Raw genomic sequence first — 25620 nt, forward strand, 5'->3', positions numbered from 1 at the left:
CAGCCCTGCGCAAACCTCAAGTTTTGGTCTCCATGCCTCAGGCTGCCCATCCTCCCTGACCATGACCCCTTCGGCCTGTCAGAGACAGAAGCTGGGGAAGGCAGTTGTGATGCCACACGTCTGTCATCTGGCACTACCAGAGAGCTGGGCTCCAGCTCCCCAGGTAGTACAGGTAGGGGTAGTAAGGGTAGCGGCTGTAGGTGGTGAGGACAGAGGCATGCGAGAAGCCATCCTCCTTCAGAACAGGCAGCGGGGCGTGCTTCTCCAGGTCTCCCAGGTCTGTGGCCAGCTGCTTCCGCTTGGTCTTATAGCGTCTGTTCTGGAACCAGATTTTCACTTGTGTCTCGGTGAGTTTGAGGTTCTTGGCCAGATGAGCCCTCTCGGGCGCTGACAGGTACTTCTGGTGGCTGAACTTCCTCTCTAACTCAATGACCTGTGTATGGGAGAAGGCGGCTCGGGAGCGCTTCTGGGGCTGCTTGGCAGTGGAAGGGAAGCTGGGGAGGGCCTCTGAAGTGTGTTCACAGTCCAGCACGTAAGTCTCCAAGGGTGTAGCTGGAAAGGAGACAGGAGGAGGACGAGGAGGAGGAGGGATGCAAAGCAAATGTTACATGTTAGCAAGGAAGAGAACAGAATTCAAGCCTCCCTTCCTTATCACTCAGGGAGGGAACAAACAGCCCACTGTCACCTTGGATACATTTCCCTCTTTTCACACGACTAAGGAACTCTCTAAGGCAGCTGAGAAGGAATCAGTACCTGTATGACACATTCGTTTTCTAATAGTCACAGAGAAGGAGACAGAGATGGCTAGGGGAGAACTTCCTGGCATGTGTCAAGAGGAACTAGGGCTTGTGGAGATGTGTAGGGCAGGGCAGTATGCATGGGAGATGGTGAGGAGAATACTGGTAAGACAAGACCCCAAAACATCCCGTGTCACCTCTGTTAGCCAGAGCAGCTCGGCGTCCAGAGAGCAGCAAGGACTAAGGGCAAACTCATCCCTGGACTTTAAATATTCCCTCCCCCTATCTTCTCTAAAGACAGGCGTTAGTTAGGATGTCTCAACAATCTGGTCACACTGCTATTGGGCTTTCTGAAAACCACAGGGGAAGTCTTATTGCCTTTTGCTCTGGGAAGCGAATGGGGAGATTTTGCTGGACAGAGTTTAATTTATGAATATAAATAAGTGATTGACCATTATTTTGTTGGTAGGTAGTGCCACGTGAGCGTGGGCTGGTGCGGACGGGGGGAGGGGGCGCGGTCGGGGGGGGGGGGGGGAACGGGGTGAGTCACTGAGCAGCGCTCGCTTTGGGTGGCGGGGCGGTGGAGCTTGGGAATCAAGCTCGGGTTTAAATCCGGCGTCCCGAGACGCTGCAGCTCGGGGTACCTCTCGGAGGGAGGCGGTGTGGCCTGCGCCCAACGCGCCCAGCATCGCTGCAGCCCGAGCTCGGCGGGGTGGCCGCCGGGCAGCCCCGCAGCCGGCCGCCCCCTTCCAGCGGCGGGACCTCCCGCTTACCTGGCTCGGTCCCCGGGGGTTCCTCGGCCAGCTCATTGTCGGGTGCCCGGCCGCGGCCTCCTCCTCCTCCTCCTCCTCCTCCTCCTCCTCCTCCTCCTCCTCCTCCTCCTCCTCCTCCTCCTCCTCCTGATCTTCCTCTTTCTTGCTCAGGCTCGGGCTGGGGCTCCGGGTCTCGCCTGGGGTCGGGCTGGCTCGGGAGGTGCGGGCTGGCTGCGTGGCCGCCGCGCCGCCCAGCGCCGTCCCGCAGGATGTCCTGGATGAGGAAGGAGGTGAGCGGCTTGGACGGGGGCGGCGGCGCGGCCGCGGGGCTCCGGCCGGCCGCCCCCACCTCCCCGGGCCGCGGCTCGGGGACTCGGAGCATCTGGCTGCCTCGGCCCGGGCTGCTCCCGCTGCGCCGCACCACTTTCGCTTTCAGCCACCCCCGCGCACTTATAGCCCCGGGGCGCGGCGCGCCGCCTTCCCATTGGCCGCCGCGGCCCCCAGCGAGCCGCCCATTGGCCGCCCGCGCCTCCAGGTGTGAGGGGCGGCACCGCCTCCCGCCCGCCGCGCAGCGGGATTCCTCGCCCAGCTCCCGCACCTCTCGGCCTTTCTCCCAAGCTCGGAAGCAACCACCGAAGCCGCTCTTCCAAGTTCCCAGATGCACGACAAGCCCACGACAGACGAGCGGGTGCTTCCGGCGAAGACGGACTTTGAGGAGAGACCCCCCCGCCCCCCGCCCCCTGGCTCAGCCCCTATTGATTGTCACAGCGTCTGGCTCGCGGGCAGGTGGGTGGCGCAGTCGCTCCGACGGAGCTCACCTTTGCGCGTGAGACTTCTGGGTGTCGTGCGCCGTAACACGGTGGCAAAGAGGGATCCTCCTGAGCCCTTCAAAGAAGCGTGACGGCTGATCTGATCGATCTCAGGCTGAACTGGTACTGGACGCTGCTGGGGCAACTGATGTTTTTTGTTTTTGTTTTTAATTAATCACTGTGTGATGGGGGGTGGGGGCAACTGTTTTTAGAAATGAATAAGAAGGATGGATGCAGGCTGTCGAGTCCGTGTGGCTCGCCGTGCTGTGGTTGACAAGGAAAGCGTTAACATATGCAGGGACACAAAGTCACGCTGTCTGGAACTTTTTTTTCCCTTCTGAAATGGTTCATCAGATCCCACTGGATAACATGAGTGGGTTAAATTCTTAACATTCAAGAATCTGGGAAAATAGGTTATGCCCGGGTTCATTTGAGATGTTTTCATGTATGCAGCCCTTCTGTGCAACTTGGCCTAAGGCACCTACCATGCATTAGAAACTTTAAAATGTTGTTGTTCCTTTGTGTGTCTGGGGAGGAGAGATGGGGAGGAGCTTACTGAGGATGAAGCAGCACTGAATGTGTGTAAAGGATGAAGCGTGCAAAGGATGAAGTGTGCAGCACTGAATGTGTGTGAAGGATGAAGCGTGCAAAGGATGAAGTGTGCGAAGTCACAGGTGCTCTTTGCTCCTTTTCCCATTTCCTAAAGGTGACTTCTCATATTTTATTGTTATAATGCAGTCATATCGCATTTTTAATTTAGCTATAGATTCACAGAAAGTTATAAAATCAGTAAGCCCAGCTTCCCCCCCCCCCAACAGTATAAAACTTTATATAACAGTATATAACTTATATAACTTTAGTGCAATGTAAGAGGAAACTGATGCTGGTATGTTACTGCTGACTACATAGGAGACTTAATTTAATCTTTTTTTTGGGGGGGGGTCGGGGGATTGGAGGAGTCACACTGTCTCTGCACTTAGGAATCACTTTTGGTGGTGCCTAGGGGACCATATAGGATGCTGGGGAGCAAACCGTAGTCAACTGCATGAAAGGCAAGTGCCTTGCCTGCTGTACAATTTCTCTTCCCCCTAATTTCATTATTTTAAGTCTGAATTGATTTGTGTGCATGTCTGTATGTGTATGGTTCTCCACGAGTCTAGTACACACACACACACACACACACACACAGATTCTTATCATATCTCATATCAAGATATAGGATATTCTATGGCCACTAAAACCTACCTGTGCTCTCTCTTTGTATTTGTTTACCCAAGTTCCTTCTCTCTATCCCTAACTCCCCTGGTAACTATTAATCTGGTCCCCATTTATGCCCTTTTACCATTTTGAGGATATTAGAAATGAATCAAATAGCATACCATGTACAACCTTTTGGAACTTGCTTTCCCCACCAAGCTTAAAATCTCTGAGGACCCTTCAAATTGTTTCATGTTTTATAACTAGTAAAACAACTAGACTACTTTTGTTGTTTTTGTTATTGTTGCTGCTGACTACTGTTACATTGTATGACTCTACCCAAGCTATTTAATTATCTAACCACTGAAGGACAACTTAGTTGCTTCCAGCTCTTTGTTACTCTGAAAGAAAGTGGTATGAACATTGTGTACAGGTTTTTCTGTGAACAAGTTTTCATTTATCTGCTGAAAATATCCAGCATGCCATTGCTGGATGAAATTGTACCTGATATTCAGTTTTGTAAGAAACTGCCAAAAAATTTCCAAGAGTAGTAATTTTAGGTTTCCTTTTCAAAGCAATTCAGATTTTCATCAGTAATGTAGAAAATTTCTAGTTTCTCCATATCCTCATCACTTGAAGTTATTATATTTTATTTAATAATCCCTATATATAATGTGATCTCATTATAGTTTTGATTTTGATTTGCATTTTCTAAATGGCTAATATAGTGCAATGTAAAAAGAAATTGATGTTGGTAATAGAATATCTTCTCACATATTCCTGTACCATTCACATTTCCTCTTCAGTGAAATATCTGTTCCAACTATTTTTTTCCATGTTATAACTGGATTGTTTAGACTTTTGAAATTAAGCTCTGATTGTTTCTTAAGTATTCTATGCACAAACCTTTGGTGAATGTGTGGTTTGCAAATGTTTTCTTTTGGCATGTAGCAAATGGTGCCTTCTTGTTCAAAGGATATTTCCTGGCACAAATTAGTTTTATTTTGAAATCCTAGTTATTATTATTTTTTATTTTATATCTTTTACTTCTGATACTATGCCATGAGAACTTTTTAGATTTTCTAAAAAATAAAAAGCTATCTTCTAAAAGTTGTCTATTTTACCTTTAAATGTATTAAAGTTAAATACTTATACCTTTAATTAAAATTTTTATATTTTAAATTCTATATTTAATAAAATCTATATTTTATTAAGATATTAATTTTGGGAGGCTGGAGCAATAGCATAGTGGGTAAAGCATTTGCCTTGCACACGGCTGACCCTGGTTCGATTCCCAGCATCCCATATGGTACCTGGAGCACCTCCAGGAGTAATTCCTGAGTGTATGAGCCAGGAGTAACCCCTGTGCATTACCGGGTGTGACCCAAAAAGAAAAAAAAGATATTAATTTTTTCTATTGTACCTTTATATCTATTCTGACTTAATATTTGTACATGGTGTGAGGTTTATGCTGATGTGACCTCATTTCATTTTTAAAATTTGGAGCTGGATGACATTTTAAATCAGTGGGGAAATGTAAATTATTTAATAACTAGTACTGCCATTTGGAAAAAATAAAGTTCTATTCTTATAACAGAATAAATCCCAGATGACTTGAAGATTTAAAACATAAACAGGCACATAAAAATGTTTAACCACACTCATCATTAGAGAAATGCAAATTAAAACCACATTGAGATATCCTTTTTCCACCTATCAGAATGGCAGAGGTTAAAAAGATGGATAATTTCCAAGTAGGTGGGGGTGTGAGAAAGCGTGCATTTGAGCTTTGGAAATTTGGATGATGACCTGGCAAAATCTGTCAAAATTAAAACCAAGGTATTCTCTGACACAGACATTCCACACTTAGAGACTTATTCTAAAAATACACAAATACACAATGTAGGAACATATTCTCCCATTGTAAGTGACTCATTCATTTTGCTATATAAGATAGCCAAATGGGAGAGAAGGAAAGAAGGGTGGAACAAAGAACATTTTGATATATATAGTTTGGGGGCCACACCTTGCAGTGCTCATGGCTTACTCCTGGCTCTATACTCAGTCATCACACCTGGAAATGCTTGGGGGGAACCAGATATGTGTCAAGGATTGAACTCGAGTTGCTGTGTGCAAAGCAAGCCACTACCAGTTGTGCTCTCCCTGTGGACCCTAATTTATATATTTAATTAAAAATTTAGAGCGGACTCCTCTCATTCCCTCTCATCTCCTCAGACTTCAGATACCTTTCAGAGTAGAGACAGTCATGGTGCTTTCTGTTCTTCACTTCCCATGTCTTCCATTATACTTTGTATTGAGGTTATCCTTGTGGATAGGTAGTCTCCCCAAGCTAGGACTGTACCATCCTCATGTGCATGCCATCCCTAATACCTGGTTGAAGTTTTGGTACACGGAAGGTGCACATCAATGTTTGCTGACCGCACAACTTTAGGAATCTAGTGGTGGGCAGCATTATCCCCTCAGGCCAATCACAGTGTAAGATCTAATCTCCCCTGACCTTGTTTGTGCAGATTAAATTGGGTTAAAATAAGGCCCAGGCTGGAGATATAGTACAGTGAGTAGGGTGATTAGCCTTGTATGCAAATAACCTGGTTTGGGGCCTCAGTACCACATTTGGTCCCCTGCACCCGGTGATCCCTGAGTGCAGTGCCAGGAATAAGCCCTGAGCACTGCCAGAAGTACCTTCTAAGCAAAATATTAATGATCAAGGGCCATGAAAAGACATAAAGGGGGGCTGGAGCGATAGCACTGCAGGTATGGTGTTTGCCTTGCATGGGGCTGACCCAGGTTCGATTCCCAGCATCCCATATGGTCCCTCGAGCATCGCCAGGATGAATTCCTGAGTGCAGAGCCAGGAGTAACCCCTGTGCATCGCTGGGTGTGACCCCAAAAGCAAACAACAAATGAACATAAAGGGACTGTGAAAAGACCCTTTAGATGAAATAAAAGAGAATTCAAATAAAATAGTGCCCCACCCCTACTCCACCATGCAAACATGTTCACCTCCTAATCCCTGGAATTTGTGAAGATGGTACTCAGATGCAAAGGCAAGTGTGCAGAAGGAATTAAAATTGTCAATCAACTGACTGACCTGGAGATAGGAAGACAATTCCGAACAATCTAGGTGGGCCCAATGTAATCACAAAGGTCAGAGGAAATGGCGACAAGAGCCACAGAGGGTTGGGACACATGCCTGGTATGCTGAACACCTTAGGTTTGATCCTCAGTGCCACATGACCTCCCTACCAATGCTAGGTAAAACCCTGGTGGTTCCCAGCATGGTTTGGGAAGCATTGCTTTCCCCCCACTCAAAGGAAGGGGATTTAAGCTGAGAATAATATTCCTCCTCATGTGATAGAACACATGCTTTATATGTTTGAGGATCTGGGTCCTATTCCTGGCACCACAAAAATGAATACATGAAATAAACAGTAATAGTTTATTTTGGCCAGGGATGTAACTCAGTGGTAGAGCTGTTGTGTGTGTGATCCTGGGTTTGACTCTCAGCATTGCAAGAAAACAAGAGGGAGATGAGGCAAATGCTTAGAATGATGGAGGGGACACAAACCCAACTGACCTTTGCTGACATTAAAAATAGACTGGGAAACAAAAAACAATGAAAATAAATTATCTAGCATCTGCCCCTGGCAGGTAGGTTTGAATGGCAGTGGGAAATTTTGAGCAAAACATAATGCCCAAAATTAAAGAGAATTGGGGAAATTGTCTGCCATAGAGGCAGAGTGAGGACTGGGATGTGGGTGGTGGAAAATGTGCACTGGTGGTGTGATGGGTGTTCCATCATTGTATGGCTAAATCTCAAACATGAAAGCTTTGTAACTCTATCTTTTGGTGATACAATTAAAAAAAATAGTAATGTGGAGTTCATGCCCAATCCAGTCAGCTTAATCAATGGCTGAACAAATAGCAGTAATCCTACATTATTTTAAAAAAATGGATTGAGGGAAGGTCATGGGGCAGGGAATATTAGTAGCTTCTAGAATCTGGAAAAGGCAACAAGTGGATTTCTGTAGAATCTTCAGTAGTAACATAGCCCTTGGGCTTAGCCCAACAAGAACCATTTGGGGTTTCTGACTTCTCAATTTTAAAATAATACATTTGTGTTATTTTAAGCCACTAACTTTATGTATTTGTCACAACAATAGCAATAAGAAATGAATATGAGGGACCACAGAGAGTTCAGTGACAAAGCACCTACCCTGAAAGGATGAGGTCACAAGCCCAAATGCAGGTCTATGCCATAGTGAGTGTGACCTCAATGACACAGTGAAAAATACACTATCCAGGACACTGCAACGAAGTGTGTGTGAGCGTCGCCACTAAAAACTATGCAATGTCCTCTTAGCACTGAAACCAAAGTGCATAAAAGCACCAAAGCTAGTAAGTGGGTTACCCAGTAAGTTCCCAACCAAGTGTGTGGAGACTTATCACAACAAGAAGGACAAAAAGGGACAGGAAAAGGAATAAATTTTCTAAAAATAATAATGGGCTGGAGCGATAGTACATCAGGTAATGCATTTGCCTTGCATACCAACAACCTGGGTTTGATCTCTGGCATCCTATATGGTCCTCCAAGTATTGCCAAGAGGGATTTCTGAGTGCAGAGCCAGGAATAACCCCTCAGCATCACCAAGTGTGGCACAAAAACAAAAACAAAGTATAAAATTAAAATAATAATAATGAAGAGGATGAAAGGGGAAAATGAATTGAATAAACAAATTTAGGGACATTTTTACAAAGGGTGCAGAGATGGGTGACAACAAGCTCCCCATTAAATCTTATACTGTATATATATACTGTCCTCCCGTTGTTCATCGATTTACTTGAGCAGGCCCAGTAATGTCTCCATCGTGAGACTTGTTGTTACTGTGTTTGGCATATCAAATACATCACGGGTAGCTTGCCAGGCTCTGCCGTGAGGGTGAGATACTCTCGGTAGCTTGCCGGACTCTCCAAGAGGGGCGGAGGAATCGAACTCGGGTCGGCCATGTTGGCTGCGTGCAAGGCAAACACCCTACCGCTGTGCTATCGCTCCAGCCCAAGCAAATCTTAATAGGGTGAATATACACTCTGGTTCTTTTCTTTATGTAGCTGAAATACTTAGCCCCTACATGCTTCATTAAGGTTTTAGTCACCAAAAACTTGTTTGTCTTTGGCCACATTTGAATCTACAATAAATGTAAATTTTGTCTCCTGTTCCTCCCTCCCAACTTCATATCATATTGTATGTATAACATATGCATGTTCCAGATGTGTCTCATTTCTATATTGCTCCATTGTATAGTTTATTTAATTTTTGGTGTTGAATCACACCTGGGGGCGGCCAGCAGCTACCTTGAGCTCAGTCATGGGGGTTGCTCCCGACATTGTTAGGGAGCATGCAGTGCCACGGATAGGACTTAGGGCTTTAGGGGATGGTTGATACACCCAGCAGTGCTCGGGGTGGGGGGACCTTCCTGGCTCTGCACTCAGGAATTACCCCGGTGGTGCTTGGGGGACCACATGGGGTGCCAGGTTGACTTCGTGCAAGGCAAGTGCCCTATTTCTCCAGCCCAGGACCTGGGGCCTTTGCATGCAGAGCATGTGTTTCAGCCCACTGAACCATCTCCTACACCCTACCATCACATTTTAGAAGCTGCCTAAATCCTTGGAAAGAACTTGAAGTTTACACCCTGAGACTTCAGAACTATAATTGGAAGTCAAGTCTTATGAATTCCTTAACCCAAATAAGTTCCCGTTAGATCACTTTCCATCCTGCCTCCAACCTTACCTGTCTCTAATACTGCCCTCCAGTGTGGAAAACAGGAGCTACGCTATGGAATTATCCTTTATAATGTTCTCGAAAATGTATTTGGGGGTAGGGCCAGAGACAGCTCAATGGACTGAGCACATGCTTTGCATACAGAAGCCCCAAGCTTGTTTCCAGCACTGAATGGTCTCTAAGCATTATCAGGACTAACCCCCAAGCACTGATCCTGGAGTGGCCCCTGAACACTGCCAGGTGTGGCCCCCAATCCTACAATAATACTTTAAGAAATAAAACAAAATACACCTGGGGTTTGTTTCCAGTAAATACGCTAGAGCCTCGCAAGCTACCCGTGGTATACTCAATAAGCCCAAAACAGTAACAATGATGGTCTTCATTCCCCTGACCCTGAAAGAGCCCCCAATATGCCATCAGGCTACACTAGCATGTGACAGGGACGAATGGAGATGTTCTGGTGCCTGCTCGAGCAAATTGATGAACAACGAGGATGGCAGTGACAGTGACAAATATGCTAAAACAGAGACATAGATATGACTGTTATGAAGGGAAAGGTTTTGATACTCCTGGGTTTCAAAGAAGGCATGGGGAGCCCTACACTATATAGGAGGCAGAAGGGGGGCAGTGTGGATGCAAGCTCTATTGTGAGTTTAGTGAGAAGGCGTGGACAAGGCTGGGCAGGGGGAAGGTTGGAAAGTTGAATAGTTTGGGCAGGCTCTGGGCTGTGGGGATAGCCTTGGGTTATGTGGCACCTGTGGTAATTTGGGGCAGAGGAATAAAGATTTTGCTGTGTGGATGCTAAACAGAGGTGAGTAAAGGTTTGGGTTGGAAGTTAGTGAATTCACACAACTGCATGCTCAAGGGAAAGTTGGTTTATAACCTGTAGAAATTAGGCAACTCTGGCCGGGGCAGTCCTTCTCAGCATCTCAAGGTTCCCATGCACTAGAAAATACACATGGCAGTAAGACTTAAATGCATAGATGACATAGAGACAGTGATGGATGGTCTTAGGTGGTGGTGGGTGCAATAACTTTGCTACTTTTTTAAGTTCTGGGGCCACATCTGGCAAATCTCAGGCTCTACATTCAGGGATCATGTCTGGGAGTGCTCAGAGAACCATATGGGATGCCGGAGATTGAACCCAGGTTGGCCATGTGCAAGGCAACCGCCCTACCTGCTATCTTTTTTGCTCATGAGATGAAATAACTTTGTACAGAAATACCATAAATGTCAACACTATTGAAACCATGTTGCCTAAACTAAACTACAGTGAAAAAGAAATTATTTCTTTAAAATGCACAGATGAAGGGCCAAAGAGTTAGTATGGTGGGTAAGCTACTTACCTTGGCTACAATCAACCTAAGTTTAATCCCCTGCACCACATATGGTCCCCCAAGCCCTTCCAGGAATGATCCCTGAGCACAGAACACCAGACACAAGCTCTGAACATGCCTAGTGTGGCACCTACAAGAAAATAACACAACAAAAAACCTAGATGAGAAGCTGAGCCATCTACAGAGGCTAGATGGTCCATAGTTGTTGTTTGTTGTTGTTATTGTTGTCCTTCTCCTTCTCCTTCTCCTTCTCCTCCTCCTTCTCCTTCTTCCTCCTTCCCCTTCCCCTTCCCCTTCCCCTTCCCCTTCCCCTTCCCCTTCCCCTTCCCCTTCCCCTTCTTCTTCTTCTTCTTCTTCTTCTTCTTCTTCTTCTTCTTCTTCTTCTTCTTCTTCTTCTTCTTCTTCTTCTTCTTCTTCTTCTCCTTCTTCTTCTTCTCCTTCTTCTCCTCCTCCTTCTCCTCCTCCTCCTCCTCCTCCTCCTCCTCCTCCTCCTCCACCTCCTCCTCCTCCACCTCCTCCTCCTCCACCTCCTCCTCTATTAAAACTTTAGTACTTTTTTAGGTTTGGGGGCCACATCCAACAATGCTCAGGCTCTACACTCTGGAATCATGTCTCAGGGAACCATATGGGATGCCAGAGATTGAACCCAGGTTGGCTGTGTACAAGTTAAGTGCATCTTCCCACCCCACCCCCAAGTAGCTTAAAAGGTTTATTGATTCAGCTCCAGGCCCTGCATCTTCCTAGGTGGCTTTGGGGTTAAGATCACTGGCATGTGTGGGGCTACAGAGAGTACGGTGGGTAAGGTGCTTGCCTTGCTTGCGGCTGGCCCTGGTTTGATGCCTGGCACTCCATATAGTCCCCTGAGTCCACTAGGAGTGATCCCTGAACCAGAGCCAGGGGGAAGCCCTGAGCACAACTAGGTGTGTCCCCAAAACCAAAACAAACAAATAAATAAAAAGATTACTGTCATGGGTTCACAGGAAGTTGCTGAGTGAATTTGGGGATTCATGGAGTTATGTTGGGTCATTTGCAAAATAGTGTGAATTGATTGGGCTTTTGCTTTCCCTATAGGATATGAGAGATGTTCCATGAAAGTGGAGGTTTAGAGACCCAAACCACCACCCTCCCCCTCCAGGGTTGGGGGAAATGAGACTGAGCAGCTAGAGCAGTTCCTCTTAGATTCCGAGATGCTTATAAACTACTTGTAGTTGGCTCCATGTTAATCCTGCCTTGCAGGCCAAAGCAGACACATGGATTTACATTTCTAGCAAGTGCATTCGTGTTGCTGGTGCCGACTCCCTTTTGCTTCCTTGAATAACTCTCAGAGATCTGGGTTCCAGGCAGCTCCCAAGGACAGCAGAATGCAGGTGCCATCTAGTCCTATGCACACCATTGTGTGCATTAACTGTGAGCAATGGAATCCTTTACTCTTTGGAGGAGCCAGTGAAAGGAAAGTTATAGGAGGTGGCAAATTTCTCAAAGGTGCAGCTGATATGAGGGCATTTAGTGGGTTTGACGTGCCAAGAGGCCAAGTTAAAACCCAGTACACCACATCTTTTTCTTTAATTTTTTTTTTGTTTTAGATACTATAATTTATAGAACTCGGAGCGATAGCACAGCGGGTAGGGCGTTTGCCTTGCACGTGGTCAACTTGGGTTCGATTCCTCCACCCCTTTCGGAGAGCCTGGCAAGCTACCAAGAGTATCTCGCCCACATGGCAAAGCCTGATAAGCTCCTTATGGCATATTTGATATGCCAAAATCAGTAACAAGAAGTTTCATAATTTGTTGTGAGACGTTACTGGTGCCCTCTCGAACAAATCGATGAACAATGGGAGGACAGTGGACAGTGCTATAATTAATTAAGGATTTTATGTAGTACATAAAAAAGACATCTCTATACTATAGTCTCTACCAGTGTGTCTATTTCTCTCCACCATTGTTCCAGAGTCTCCCCCATCCACCCAGTTCTGCCACTTTTGAAGTACAATTTGCAGCATCTGCAGCCTAAGTGGCTTCTTCTGATGAATGGGAATGATTCCAGCTGTCTGCCATGAAGATATGTGATGTGGGTGAAATGAGATAGTGTATAGAACGTAAGCAGAGGTGCTAGAGAGTTAGGGCAAGCAGTAAGGTGCTTGCCTTCACAGTTTTGGACCCAGTTGAAATCCCCAATACCACATATGCTACCTGAGCACCACCAGGGGTCACTCCTGAGTGAGCACAGATCCAGGAATAGACCAGGGCATGCATTGCCAACCCTCCCTTAGTCCCCTCCAAACCCCCTTTCCCCCAAAAGTAGGTGAGTGTCCAGGTCATGGAGGGTTCCATCCAATATCTACAGTATTTCATCTCACAGTTCCTCAGAGCTACTTAGAAGAGAAGCAGAGATCCTAGGAGCAGAGCCTTCTGTGAGGTGGGTTAGAAGCCAGCAGGCCGCTTGTGTTGCTGCCCCCTCCTTGCCAGTGTGAGCAGAGGGCAGTCAGATCGAGCAAAGGGTGAGGCCATCTGCAGAGGCCTTTAAGTTGGTTCTTATGGCATATGCTTGTATCAAGATGCCCCAAGGGCAGTATGTGTGTGTGTGTGTGTGTGTGTGTGTGTGTGTGTGTGTGTGTGTGTGTGTCTGGGAAGGGCTGATTTTGATGCAAATCGACCTCTGACAATTTTGGTTCTCCCTGGTAGAGCCTTGTCCTCTTGTCATCCCTCTGGGTCTCTGCCCCTTTGCTCCTGCTTGCAGCCTCCTGTCAGTCTCCAGCTGAGTCACAGCTGCCCCCAGACCCACCCTCAGGAGCCTTTGCATTGTTGCTATGTCGGTGGGTGCTATTTTAAGGTCTTGAGGATAGTACTCTAAGGACCAGGAGAGTACAATGACCCAAGAGTTGCGCGGCTCATGTCTTCAACTTGAGGATGAAAGACGTGGCTTTAGAGGGTCATGATTAATGTGATTTGCCCAGAGGATGACAGGTTACAAGTTCTATGATCCATGATGAATGTGGCGTTAGTGGAGGGCCTTCTGCCACAGGCTGTCTACAACACTCCTCTTTTCCATTTGTTACCTCAGGGATGATAATATGATTCCCAGAGAGGGAGTAAAATGATGCATAATGACACATGTCTTTGAGGGAATCAGTCTCTGGGTCACTTTCCTTAGATTTATAGAGTGTTGGACACATGGAAATTTCTTCCTACAGCACAGACTGAGGCCCAGGAAGGGTGATTGTCGACACATTGCTCTATAGTACCCTCCCCCCACCTTCTCGAAACACCACCCATATAAGGAACTATTGAGATATTGCATTTCAGAATCACCAGCAAATGAGCTGCCCTGGGGTGGGATAACCCTCAAGAAAAAGATTCTCAGCAGCTGAGGTTGGATTTTTAATAGCACCTGGTTATCTGGCCTGATGCTAGCTAGCCAGACCCTGGGAGGAAGAGGCACTGCCTTCGGTTTTCATCCTGGACTTGGTCAGAGAATGTCATTTCTTTACTGGTGGAGCTCTGAGGTGATTCTGAGTTCCCAATAGCTATAAACTTGACCATAGATGCAGTCAGTCAGAGTTAATGAAGCTGGATGTTTAGAGGGAAGCAGAGAGAAGAGGTGGGGAGCTCAAGGAGTTCAGGGCTCTGGTTTTGGTCAACTCCTATTTAAATCTGCCTTCCATTTGGCTACATGGATCATGAAATTGCCTTGATTATTTGACTCATGCTGGTATGAGTTGGGTTTGCATCACTTACAACCCAGAATCTCACTGCTAATCATGACTCTGACTAACTCCTTTTCACTCAAGATAAAGCTGAAACCCAGAGAGGTGACCTGATTTATTCTCTATTTGTCAGTGGAAGAACTATGTTAGAATGCAACAGATTAAGATTCAATGATCAAAACAGCCCTAATTTGGGAACAGTCAAAACCTCTGCCTTTCAGTAAGACCGTTAAGTGTGCAGGTGCTAACCTGATCATTTTCTTTTCAGCATTTTGAGTTAGAGAGAAGATGAAATGACAGCAGATTGTAGACCAATGTGCTGGAAATACTTGTTTTCTAGTCCTTCATGTGAGTACTCTAGACCCTTCGGTTATATTTTAGATATATTTTAATCCCGAGAGAATGTCAGTATAAAAAAAAGTATTTTCAGGTTATATTAAAATCCTAATTTACAAGCTGTGAGACCTTAGACATTAAGTCCCTCAGGTTCCCTAGTTGTTGCAACTATTTGGCAAGAATACAGTCGTAAGTGGTGATTAAATGAAACTGAATAGAAATTTATGCACTGGAAAGCACCCTATAAATCTTGAGGTCATGAGCATCACTCATGTTATCACACTGAAATCATAGCCAGCAGTTATTGTCTCTTTAACTTATGGATTCCCTGTATTCGTCTGATCACTTCCAACTGTCAAAAGCTAAAGGGTTTGACATGAAAAAGAAATCAGGAACATCTTTCAGATTCAGATGTGAACACCTTGAGTGGAGTTGCAGGGAATATGGGAATATTCCCTATCCCCGTAGTGGGACATCGGAGGCAGTGGTGTCCTCTAGTGGGAAATTTAAGTTCTGCAAGCAATGGCTGTACGTTAGTCCATTAGTGCTACCCAGTGCAAATGTTCTTGGGTTATATGTATTGCATTTATAGGACTGTTTCTAAACTCATGTGTCCCTGAGGGAGGCAGAGCGATTTGGGAATCTTTGTGAGCACTTAGAACTCAAGCAACTGATGATGTTCATTAGACCAGACCTTTTCCCTCTGATGACAAGAGCAGAAAGACACCATATACAGAGGGCATGCATGTGTCAGCTGCTCCGCTAGATCAGGAAACACAGAGGTAGGGACTTGTTTCTAAATGCAGAGACAATAGCAGTGAGCAGAGCCTCACTGTTTATGAAACAACCACAGAACAGAACAGAAAGTGTGTTAGAAAAATGTGATATATGTGACTGGAGAGATAGTAGATACAGGTTCAATTTCCAGCAATGCAACAAAAAATAACAATTAGTAAACCCAGTATTTAGGATACTCAATAAACATTTTTTTTCTTTACCCACTGACTAGGCACCTTTTTGACTTCCATTCTGAGGTTCCTCCAACAATTCCACTAAACTCTGCCATTTTACAAATACCCACTGATCACAACTCAGCTGCTTGTCCTACCATGTTCTGGGCATGAAAATGGAAGAAGGGAGAGGTTAAAAGAAAGCTGACAACGGGTAGTGAGAAAATGAAGTAACCAGAACATTCAATTGCTCCTAGTGGACATACAAATGAGCACTACTCCTTTGAATAACTCATAAATTCTGCCAAACCTGATGATGTATATACCTTATGTGTAACCTAGAATTCCAATCTTGTACATATCTATTAGAAATGGGTTTATATATTCATCAAAAAACATGCAAACATATAGAAGGGATAATACAGGACACCTGCCTTGCATGCTGCCGACCAGAGTTTGATCTCTGGTCCTTGAGCACTGGATGAAAACAGAAATATAATGAAAACAACATAAAACAAAAAACATGCAGAAGATGCTGATTGGAAACACTAATTGTAATTGCCCACATGGAAAGAGTCCAAATACCAATACACAATCTAACAGATCAATGGATGCATTGTGGTATATTCATAGATGGAAAGCCGAATAGTAGTAGGAATGAATAAATTGAAGCTACCCACAGCAACACAAACGCATCTCACAAACATTGTGTTGAGTAAAAGGAATCAAAAGAACATATACCTTGGGCTGGAGTACAGTACAGTGGGAAAAGCACTGCATATGGTTCCCAGAGCACTACCAGAGAAACCCCTAAGCACAGAGCTAGGTGTAAACCCTGAACACAGTTGGGTTTGCCCCCCACCTCCCCAAATAAAAGAATCTACATACAGTTATATAAAGTTCAAAACCAGGCAAAATAAATCACTGGTGTTTTGGGGGGTTGGGTGACAGAAAGGGTGCAATGAGTGAATGTGGGTGCTCTTTTTCATGACCTGGGTACCATTTACAGAGAAATTTCTTTTGTGAGATTTAAATTAGCTGTTTATGTTCTGTTCTTATACTTTTCTCTAGACATGTTCACTTCCATTCAATTTATAAAAATTGGATAAAATTGATTTCTTCTAGTAACAGTCCTATACTTGTACTGGGATCATTTTAGTGAATAACTACAATGCAAGAGTCAATATGTAAGATAACAGGGACCAACTCATGAGCTGTGAGAGTCTAGAATATTCTGACCCAAGACCCTGAATGGGAAGCTCTGGGAAATCTTTTAGGAAGTGACTTCTCATCTGGCCTTTGAGGAGTCAAAGAGAAGCTAGACCTACGTGTGCTTGGGAAAGTGAGAGTTATTTGCTGACTGCAACAGAGACTGGTGGAAGAGACTCACAGGAGATGAAGCTGGGATGTAGGTAAGAGTCAAATTATGGAGGCTCTGTGTGCCTGGTTAAAGAATGTGAGCTCTGAAAGTGACTCATCAAGGATTCTACCTTATATTTGTTTTAATTCTAGAGCAGCATGAAATGATCGGGAAGGAGAAGTGAAGACAGAGAAATCAATTAAAAGCTGATTACACACGGTACAGTGAGCAGTTTGACAACAACAGAGGGAACTTAAAATAGACCAGGGTGGGTATGAGAAGAGGGAAAAGGTTTAAAAGAATATTAAGCTAGAGAGTACTAGGGTTAAGGCACTTACTTGCCTTGCATGTGGCCATTTCTGGTTCAGTATCCAGCACTGCATATGATCCTCAGAGCACTGTCAGGAGTGATCCCTGAGCACTGAGCCAGGAGTAAGCCCTGAGCACTGTTGGGTGTACCACCCCAAAGGTACAATCCAGGGTGCCAGCAGAATATAGAAGTATGCACAAGAAAGGAAATATAGAAAGTGAGCAGACTTGTCAGGTGCCAAGAGATGGGCTGGATTTTAGGTTGAGGCATCTGAGAAACATGAAAATGGAAACATCTAGGAAGGAGAGACAATTCCCTCTGGAATTTAGGGTGGAGGGGAGATTGGAAATTGTGGGTATAGAAATTTGAGGCTGACTTGTGGTAGCTTAAGTAGCTGCCATAGCTTAAGTAGCTGTGTTGCAATAGCTTCAGGATAGGCAGACAAGTTACCCTCCATGGTGCCCTCAATTCCACACAGCCCCTGGCCCAATGTACCTTGTACGTCTCACACCACTGCAAACTCTGTTGTGGATTCCTGCTCTTTCCCACCCCACCCACATGCATCGAGCCTTCACAGGGACTTTCCTCCCCAACCCCTTCTTTAATATATATATATTTAAGTATATTATAATATGTAATAGTGGACATGAATATATTAGTTTCAGGTATGCAGCATAACTTTTTAATATTTATATATGATGCAGAATGATCACCACAGTAAGTCTGTTTCCCATTTATTCTTAGCAGTTCTTCAGACTTGCAATATTATATTACTGGTTAAGTCCCCTATATAGTGTACTACATAACCGAAACATTTCTTTTATTTTATCCTTTCAGCCACTTTCCATGCCCCAAACTCTCAAACTCTTTCTTTTTGATGGTGCTTTCCTGTATAACGGTATTTATTTATAAACAAGTCTAAATATTCAAAACATATTTTGAATGTGTACCAGTTGATCTTTTACCCCCCTGTATGTCTTCTGTATTATTTGAGGTACAGGTCTAGCTGCTATAGCAAAGGCTAAGAAAACAGTAACTTAAACAAGTCAAGAGTTGGTTTTGTTTTTTTTGTCTCTCTCATAGTAGAGTGTAAGCAGAATGGAACTTATATGATGGGCTCAGAGTACTGAGGATCCGGGCATCTTCCTTTGTGTGTTCTGTCAGTTCTGTCCTAATCTAGATTCCTGCAACTACTCCTGCCATTGCATCTATATCCCAGTTGCAACTGGGAAAGGAGGCAGTTGAAAGGAAGCCTCCTTCCATCTATGACTTCATTCCAGAGGTTGCATACATCCTTCTGCTTATATCTCTTAGTCAGAGCTTACTACTTGGCCATCTGTCACACCAAAAATTTCTGGAAAATATAATCTTTGGCTGGAAGCTCAGGACCTGATTAAGCTCTCTGGTGCTATACTGGTAGAGTGAAATTGACACTGATGGTGGGATTTGGTACTGGAACACTGTATCTCTGAAACTCAACTATGAATGACTATAAATCATGTGCCATAATATAAAATTTTAAATAATAAAGTAAAATATTTTTAAATCAGAGATTTTTATTACTGAGAAAGAAAAGGAGAAATGGAGAATGAATGGTGAAAGTCTGTGCTGAACCTCCCAAACATAAGTATATTCTGGGGAGAAACAATAAGTGTTGATGTTCAATTAATTGAATGGATAATTAATCTGGTTTTAATGGGCATTTTCTAGCTTTTCCTGTAGCATAGTTTACTGTATAGGTGCTTTTTATATCCATGGTTTTAAAAATTCAAAGATAAGGATTATTTCGTATGCACTCTTATGTGTCACTGACCCCATAAACAGTTTTAAAATGACACTGTTCTTATATTGTCCCATAATGTTCAAATTAATTGTCACTCTTACTTGCAAATTAAAGATATGTTGTTCTGTAAGGAAATAGTTGGGAAGACAAAAATAGAGGAATTCTTCTCCTTCCCCCACCCCGTAGATGTTATGCTTGGTTAATAGAAATTCCACACATGTGGGTAGTTTACTCCTGAGAATATTAAGTTCTGTGAGGCCAGATCATACCTGCATCTCTTACAGGACCATAGGAGGATTCCATACAGCAACCATCCAGCCTATTCTATCATCCAGCAAATAACACCGAGTTCCCACTCTATGCCCTGCATGGGGAATGCTGGAGATACTAAGTGAGAGAGGGGCAGATGCCAACAGTTGGGAAGCGGTACCAGACACAGACAGTTTGAGTACATTAGCATGGGAGGAACCCAAGGGGTTCCAGGCACAGATGGGGGGGGGGTGTCTGACCCGTAGGGAATTCCCAGGGGTGGGGCATTAAGGGGCTCAGAGTCCTAGTGTAGGATTCTAGTTTCCTGGGCCCTAGGATTTCAGGCCATTAAGCTGGGCTGGTGACAGAAGGAAACAGGAGTCAACGGACTGGGGGGAAGGAAACAGGTTTGATTGAAACAGCTTAAAAAGAAGGCCCTAAGGGACTAAGAGAGTACTCAGGTTTTCGGGCAGTGCTGCTGGCCAGGTCTTTGCTTTTCTTCCTCTGGAATCTGGACTGTGTCAGCAAGAGCAAAGCCTTCTCTCAGGTTGAGGGTGGGGGTTCTTGCTGCAGTCTAAACAGAGTTGGGCAGGGGAGGGACTTCCCACAGAGCTCTCCCACTCTGGGGGAGGTGGAACTGAGGAGAAACAGCCCAGGCAGAATTCTCGCCACTCACAAGAAAGCATGAATCAGCATCTCTGGGGGATTCTGAGTGGAGGAAAATGTGGACAAAACTGGGCCGGGGAAACAAAGCCAGAGCCTTTACGTGCTATTTGCCTCAAAGTGTTTGAAAAGGCCGTTTTGTGATGCTGTATCTTGTATCCTCCCTGCCCTTAGTTATCCTTGCTCCATAGTTATCCTCAATTTCCAAATCTTTTGATGCTTTTTCCCACTTACAAAATAAACAGAGTCACTCAAAAGTCACTTGGTCAGGTTGTGCATCTGTGAATACTGCCTTTTGTATACCTGCTGTATATCATGGGATGTTGCTTGTTACAAATCTATTTTGTATCCGTGGAAGTAACCCTGGGCCAAAGGTCTGGTACTAATTCATAGGAGGACTTCACTTTTCTCATTATCTGGTGCTTATTGCAGGAATAGGAACAGTCATAGACACTTTAACTCAGATGGATGTTTGAACACAGACTGGAAATTGTAGAAAAGTTAAAGAGGTGTACTAGTGTATAGCTGTCAATTGTGCTATAAGTAGAAATCTGTCTCAGAGGATGGAGCCTTACCCTGCAAGTCCTAGCAGTCGTTAGAGGTCAGGACAACCTGTTCCCCAGAAGCTGACCTTCCCAAAAGGTTGTCCTGACCTCTAAAGCAGCATTTTTACGGTATTTCCCAGCTGGGAATAGCTCCACTTTCAGTAATACATGCAGGAAGACATTTAGATATATTCATGTACCTAATGGGATCAGGGAAGCCACACAAATGGGCAAACAGCAAGCTACACACAACAGCATGGCTAAATCTCACAGACATCAAGCTAAATAAAAAGAGGTCAAGTCAGAGAAGAAGACAGGCAGAATGGTTCTATTTATGTAATGTTCAAAATCAGGCAAAATCAAACCATATTGCTTAGGGATACGTCCATATGGGAACTCCACCATGAGAAGCCTGCAAATTATTATCACAAAAATGAGACTAGCTGGTATCTCCTTTGGGGAAGGAGAGAAGTGAGCATCTTGGGAGAGACTTGGTAGGCAGAGCTGCTGGGGGTTGGCGTCCGTGTTTGTTGGAGAGGAACTTACATCTGTGTTTGCTTTGCACTTACGCTTTAAACGGCTCATACATATTTTGTGTAATCTTCTGGTATCATGGTCTTACTCACAATTTTAAAAATGGCATCTGAAAACAACAGGGTGTCACCTCAAATTAGAAAAGTTACCGGGGCAGAGCAATAGCACAGCAGTGTAGAGCGTTTGCCTTGCATGGGGTCGAATCAGGTTCGATTCCCAGCATCCCATATGGTCCTCTGAGCACCACCAGGGGTAATTCCTGAGTACATGAGCCAGGAGTAACTCTGTGCATCACCCGGTGTGACCCAAAAAGAAAAAAAAAAGAAAAGAAAGGTAATCTCAAAGATCTACCTTCTCACATTGACATATAAGGAGACTGAACCCCAGAGAGTTTCCCCCACTTCCGTGTTCCTTTCCCAATTCCCTCTCTTTGAAGGAGTCTCTTCATGGGAAGGTTTTGCAGCACAGCTTTTAAGTGTGGAGTTCCCAGGTTTTATGAAAAAGCAAAAAGGTGAATTAGCAGGCTGCAAATCATATTTTAAAAAATTGGTATAAACTAGAATGACTGCAAACACTTTTCTGAAAGAAATTTTAAAAGATCCTTGAATATTCTCCCAAAGTTATATCACCATAATGAAAAAAAAAAAAGAAGAAATGGAAGAAAATACCAGGAACCTCTGACAGCTCTGAAATCTAGAGCTAGACTTGCACACCATCTGATCTGTAGATGGTATCTGCTGAAACTGGCTCCAAGGGGCAGGGCTGGGCTGGGGGTGGGGGTGGGGAGAGGAAGGATGGGGAGCCAGGAAGTCTGCAATTATATTGACTTACCCACCTGGCCTAGGTGAGCCCCTTCGCCCCAGACAGTCGGGGAAGGAACTGCTGCTATCTCTCTGAGAGCTTTTTTGTTTTGTTTAGAGGTCAATTACTTCCCATTTGGGGAACTTGTGAACATTAAGAGGTGACTGGAGTGACGGGTCTGAACCATGCAGATAAGAGGCAGATCGCTTACAGAACAGCTCCCTGGTAGAAGCCTGACTGATAAACTGTGCTTGGCGACACACACAAGAAGGAAGGGCTTTCAGTGCTGAGGAGAGATTACAAGAGGGTAGCTGGGCAGCTGGGGCGTGTAGTGTGCTTGGGGAGCTGGGAGAGGGATTCTGATGGGCAGATGGGGAGAGAGAGAGAGAAGAGAGTTTTTCTTCCTCCTCTTTTTTCAGAAAGAGTTTTTAGTGTCTGGTGGTTCTCAAACTTGGTGCTGTCTCTCGTCTGCAGAAAAAAAAGCCACTTGGATTATGCAGCAGCAAGGGTTTTGTTTGTTTTATCAGAAACTATGGATGCCACAGCAATCTGAGGGCAAAACAAAGTGCTGCAGGTCAATGGGAGAACATCGAAAAGGGTCTTGGGTGTCTATGAAAGCTATACACTCCCCGCTTCCTACCGCCCTGGAGACAGCTGAATGCACTTCACACATTCCCAGAAGCTAGCCCTAAATTGGACTCACACTAGAAAATGTGCCTCTGACTTCAGCATGTGCCCATTGATTTTTCTCCATCAAGTCCTAGACCTTTCCTGGCCCCTCTCCCAGCAAGCAGTGTCATTCCCACGCTAATCACCAAGCTTAATCCGCCTCCTCTAGCAGCCAGCTCCCATGAGCTTTGCTTTCTGGAGAGCAAGCTTGTTGTCTGTCCTATTTGACATGCGGCATATACCACCTCTTATTTTTAGATGCCTTTGTCCTGTTAGTCTCTGGTATCCAATTAGATAATACATTCTTTAAGGGAGGCAGCTGATCGTATTCTTTCGAGTATCTGTACCAGGAGCACTCTACAGTGAAGAAACTATTGGTGGGTAAGCTGAGCACCTTCCCCATTCCCTGTCTGCATAGACCATGGCTTCTCTTCTTCTGCTTTCTATGTGGTGAATGTGTGTGTGTGTGTGTGTGTGTGTATGTCCTCACATATGGCATATTCATAACACCTGGTGGCAATTACTTCTTTGCTTCCTTTTCAGCGTTTGAAGACCCAGCAAAGGTGGAGGAAATAACAGGTCAAGTTCCTACTTGGTGTCAAATACTTAGAGATCTATGATGATGATGATGAGTTACATCTCTAGACTTAGAGACTTTATCCAAAGAATAGCTAGCAAGGACTTTAACATCGAGCATTTTTGAGCCTGATCTTGAAAAAATCCAATGCAAATAATAGCTTAGAATCAGGACCAAAGAGATTGCTGGTGGGTGGGAACAGGGAGCAAGAGAATGCAGCAGTTGACCTGCCTGGGTTCAATCTCAGGCACCCCAGATAGTCCCCTGAGCCCTACCAGAAGTGATCCCTGAGTACAGAGCCAGGACTTAGCCCTGAGCACAACTGGATGTGGCCCCCAAACAAACAAACAAAAGACAGAGAGCTCAGGCTGAGTACATGAGCATGCTTTGCTTGTGAGAGTCCTGGTTCTATACCGGGCACTGCAGGGTCCCTCAAGCACCACTGGGAATAATTCCCTCAATGCCAGCTGGTGGGACTAGCCCCCAGCACTGTCAAGTGTAACCCAGAAACAAAGCAAGCAAAAACAAAACAAAACAAAACAAATCCCCAAACACACGAAAAATGGAAGATCAGATGGTTGGGACTCTCAGCAGTGGCCCTGAACCTAAGTTCAACTCCCAGGAACCTTTTGGGATCCGTGGACTAAGATCTCTGTCCACAGATGACTCCCAAAGCTGCTTGTTCGGAATATTTCTTGCAGGGAAAGAATGACAGCACTATACGATGGCTTTATGGTTTTTACTGTTATGTAGTTTCATATATGGTTTAAAAGAGCAGGGATTATTACTGATGGTTTCATATATGGTTTAAAAGAACAGGGATTATTGCTGGTGGTTTCAAATTGAAAGTAAAGTAAAAGTAATTTAACTCTCATGTCACAACACTATTACTAAAAGCCACCATAGGGAGTTTCTAAATGTACTTTTATCAACTGTGAGCATAGAGAAATAAAGGAGAAAAATGAAAACAAAAAGGAAAGAAAATAGAAGGAAATGGTAGCTAGGAGAATAGGTACATGTATTGATGCTTTTAAGCTTCAATGTAAACTTTAAGAAGCAGAAGCTCTCAGAGGTCCAGAGCAGTTTTCATAGGACCAGCTCTATTCTGCAGCGTAAAAACAAGCAGGGCATATTCAGAAATAAGAAAACGCAGGGCCAGCACATCTTTTATTAAATATTAGGACTTACTAAGCAAGTTAATTACACAGTAGTTACTAGGCAAGAAATTAACAAGCTGACAAACTAGCACAGGGGATGAAGTAAGTTTCTGTTGTCTTAAACTGTGATCCAAGAATGTTTAAAAAAAAGGGGGGGGGGCCTAACTTTTCCAATCAGCCAAAGACAGATTTTCTATCTCATCTCAATTCCCTAAAATTAGTTTTTATCTTGAATTTGCATGACTTTGGGTATGTTTGGAGAGGGAAATCATTTTCCCCTAAAGTTCAGGCTCTATTGGATTCATTTAGGATTTATGGCTATAAGTGAATGCCCAATTTCCTAATGGGCAAATTTGGAAACTGCCTTCTGGAAGAAAAAAAAAAAGACCTTGCAGACAGACAGAAAAGGAGCCTGGGAGAAGGCAGGTTACCTACCTACACGGGTTGAATCCTTCCCCTCCCTTCCCTTCTTTTGTCTACCTAGGGAATCCTGTATATTTTGAGGTTTCAGAACTCTGGGCTCTGGAGTTTTATTCTTTACTTAAAGCTGTTGAGAGGAGCCCAGAAGTGGATGGATCCTAAAAGCCTTTGGGTAATACAGGTATTTAGTGTGTCTACTGGAGCGAGATGCTGAGCTGTGTAGAGTTAACATGCAACCATGCAGTAGTGAAGGGGAGAGCCAGGATACTGGGGATACTTCCTGAAGAAAAACTGAGCACACCAATTGCTATTGGGAGCACCACTTAGAGCGCTCTCTCTGTCTCTCTCTCTCTGTCTCTCTCTCTCTCTCTCTCTCTCTGTCTCTCTGTCTCTCTCTCTCTTTCTCTCTCTCTCTCTCTCTCACACACACACACACACACACACACACACACACACACACACACACACTCAGCAGGGCTCGGCTCACCCAGCAGTGCTCCTTCCTTCCCGACCCCTGGTTCCTCCAACTCCCTTCACTTTCCTTCCTCACTGCGCTCCTCCTCCGTATCTCCCAGCCCGCTGCCATCTGTTGGAGAGTTCCTTTCACCCCATCTTTCGCCGCCCAAGTCGGGGGGCTGCCGCTCGCACCCCAGAGCGCCCACAGACTCCTACATCTGAGGCCTGGAAAGTCGCTGGCTCCCAGTCTCCTCCGGCACCGCAACTGTCGGCCACCCCGGCCACCCCGGCCTTTCGTCCTGCGCCCTTCTTCGTGGGAGGCTGGCAACGGCGCTGGGACGACGAGGAGAACGTCCCAGGATGGGGGCAGGGGAGAAGCGGTGGGGAGGGGCGTTGAGCCTTCCTGGGCATTGCTGTTCCCAGGCTGTGCGCAGTCCTAGGGCGAGCCGGGAGACGCGCATTTCCTCGGCGACCG

General features: G+C 45.0%; 1 protein-coding gene across 1 annotated transcript; it reads right to left on the reverse strand.

Moving 5' to 3' along the window:
• Positions 1-32: 32 nt before the first annotated feature.
• NKX3-1 (NK3 homeobox 1) lies at positions 33-25556 on the reverse strand. The gene is made up of 4 exons (XM_056118820.1): positions 25362-25556; positions 1687-2180; positions 1511-1590; positions 33-552 (listed from the first exon to the last, which is right to left on the reverse strand). The coding sequence occupies exons 1-4, from the start codon at positions 25554-25556 to the stop codon at positions 134-136; spliced, it is 1188 nt and encodes a 395-aa protein (XP_055974795.1). The 3' UTR covers positions 33-133.
• Positions 25557-25620: the final 64 nt, after the last annotated feature.

This window comes from Sorex fumeus, unplaced genomic scaffold, assembly GCF_029834395.1.
Source record: "Sorex fumeus unplaced genomic scaffold, SorFum_2.1 ptg000039l, whole genome shotgun sequence".
In the NCBI taxonomy this organism is placed as follows: Eukaryota; Metazoa; Chordata; class Mammalia; order Eulipotyphla; family Soricidae; genus Sorex; species Sorex fumeus.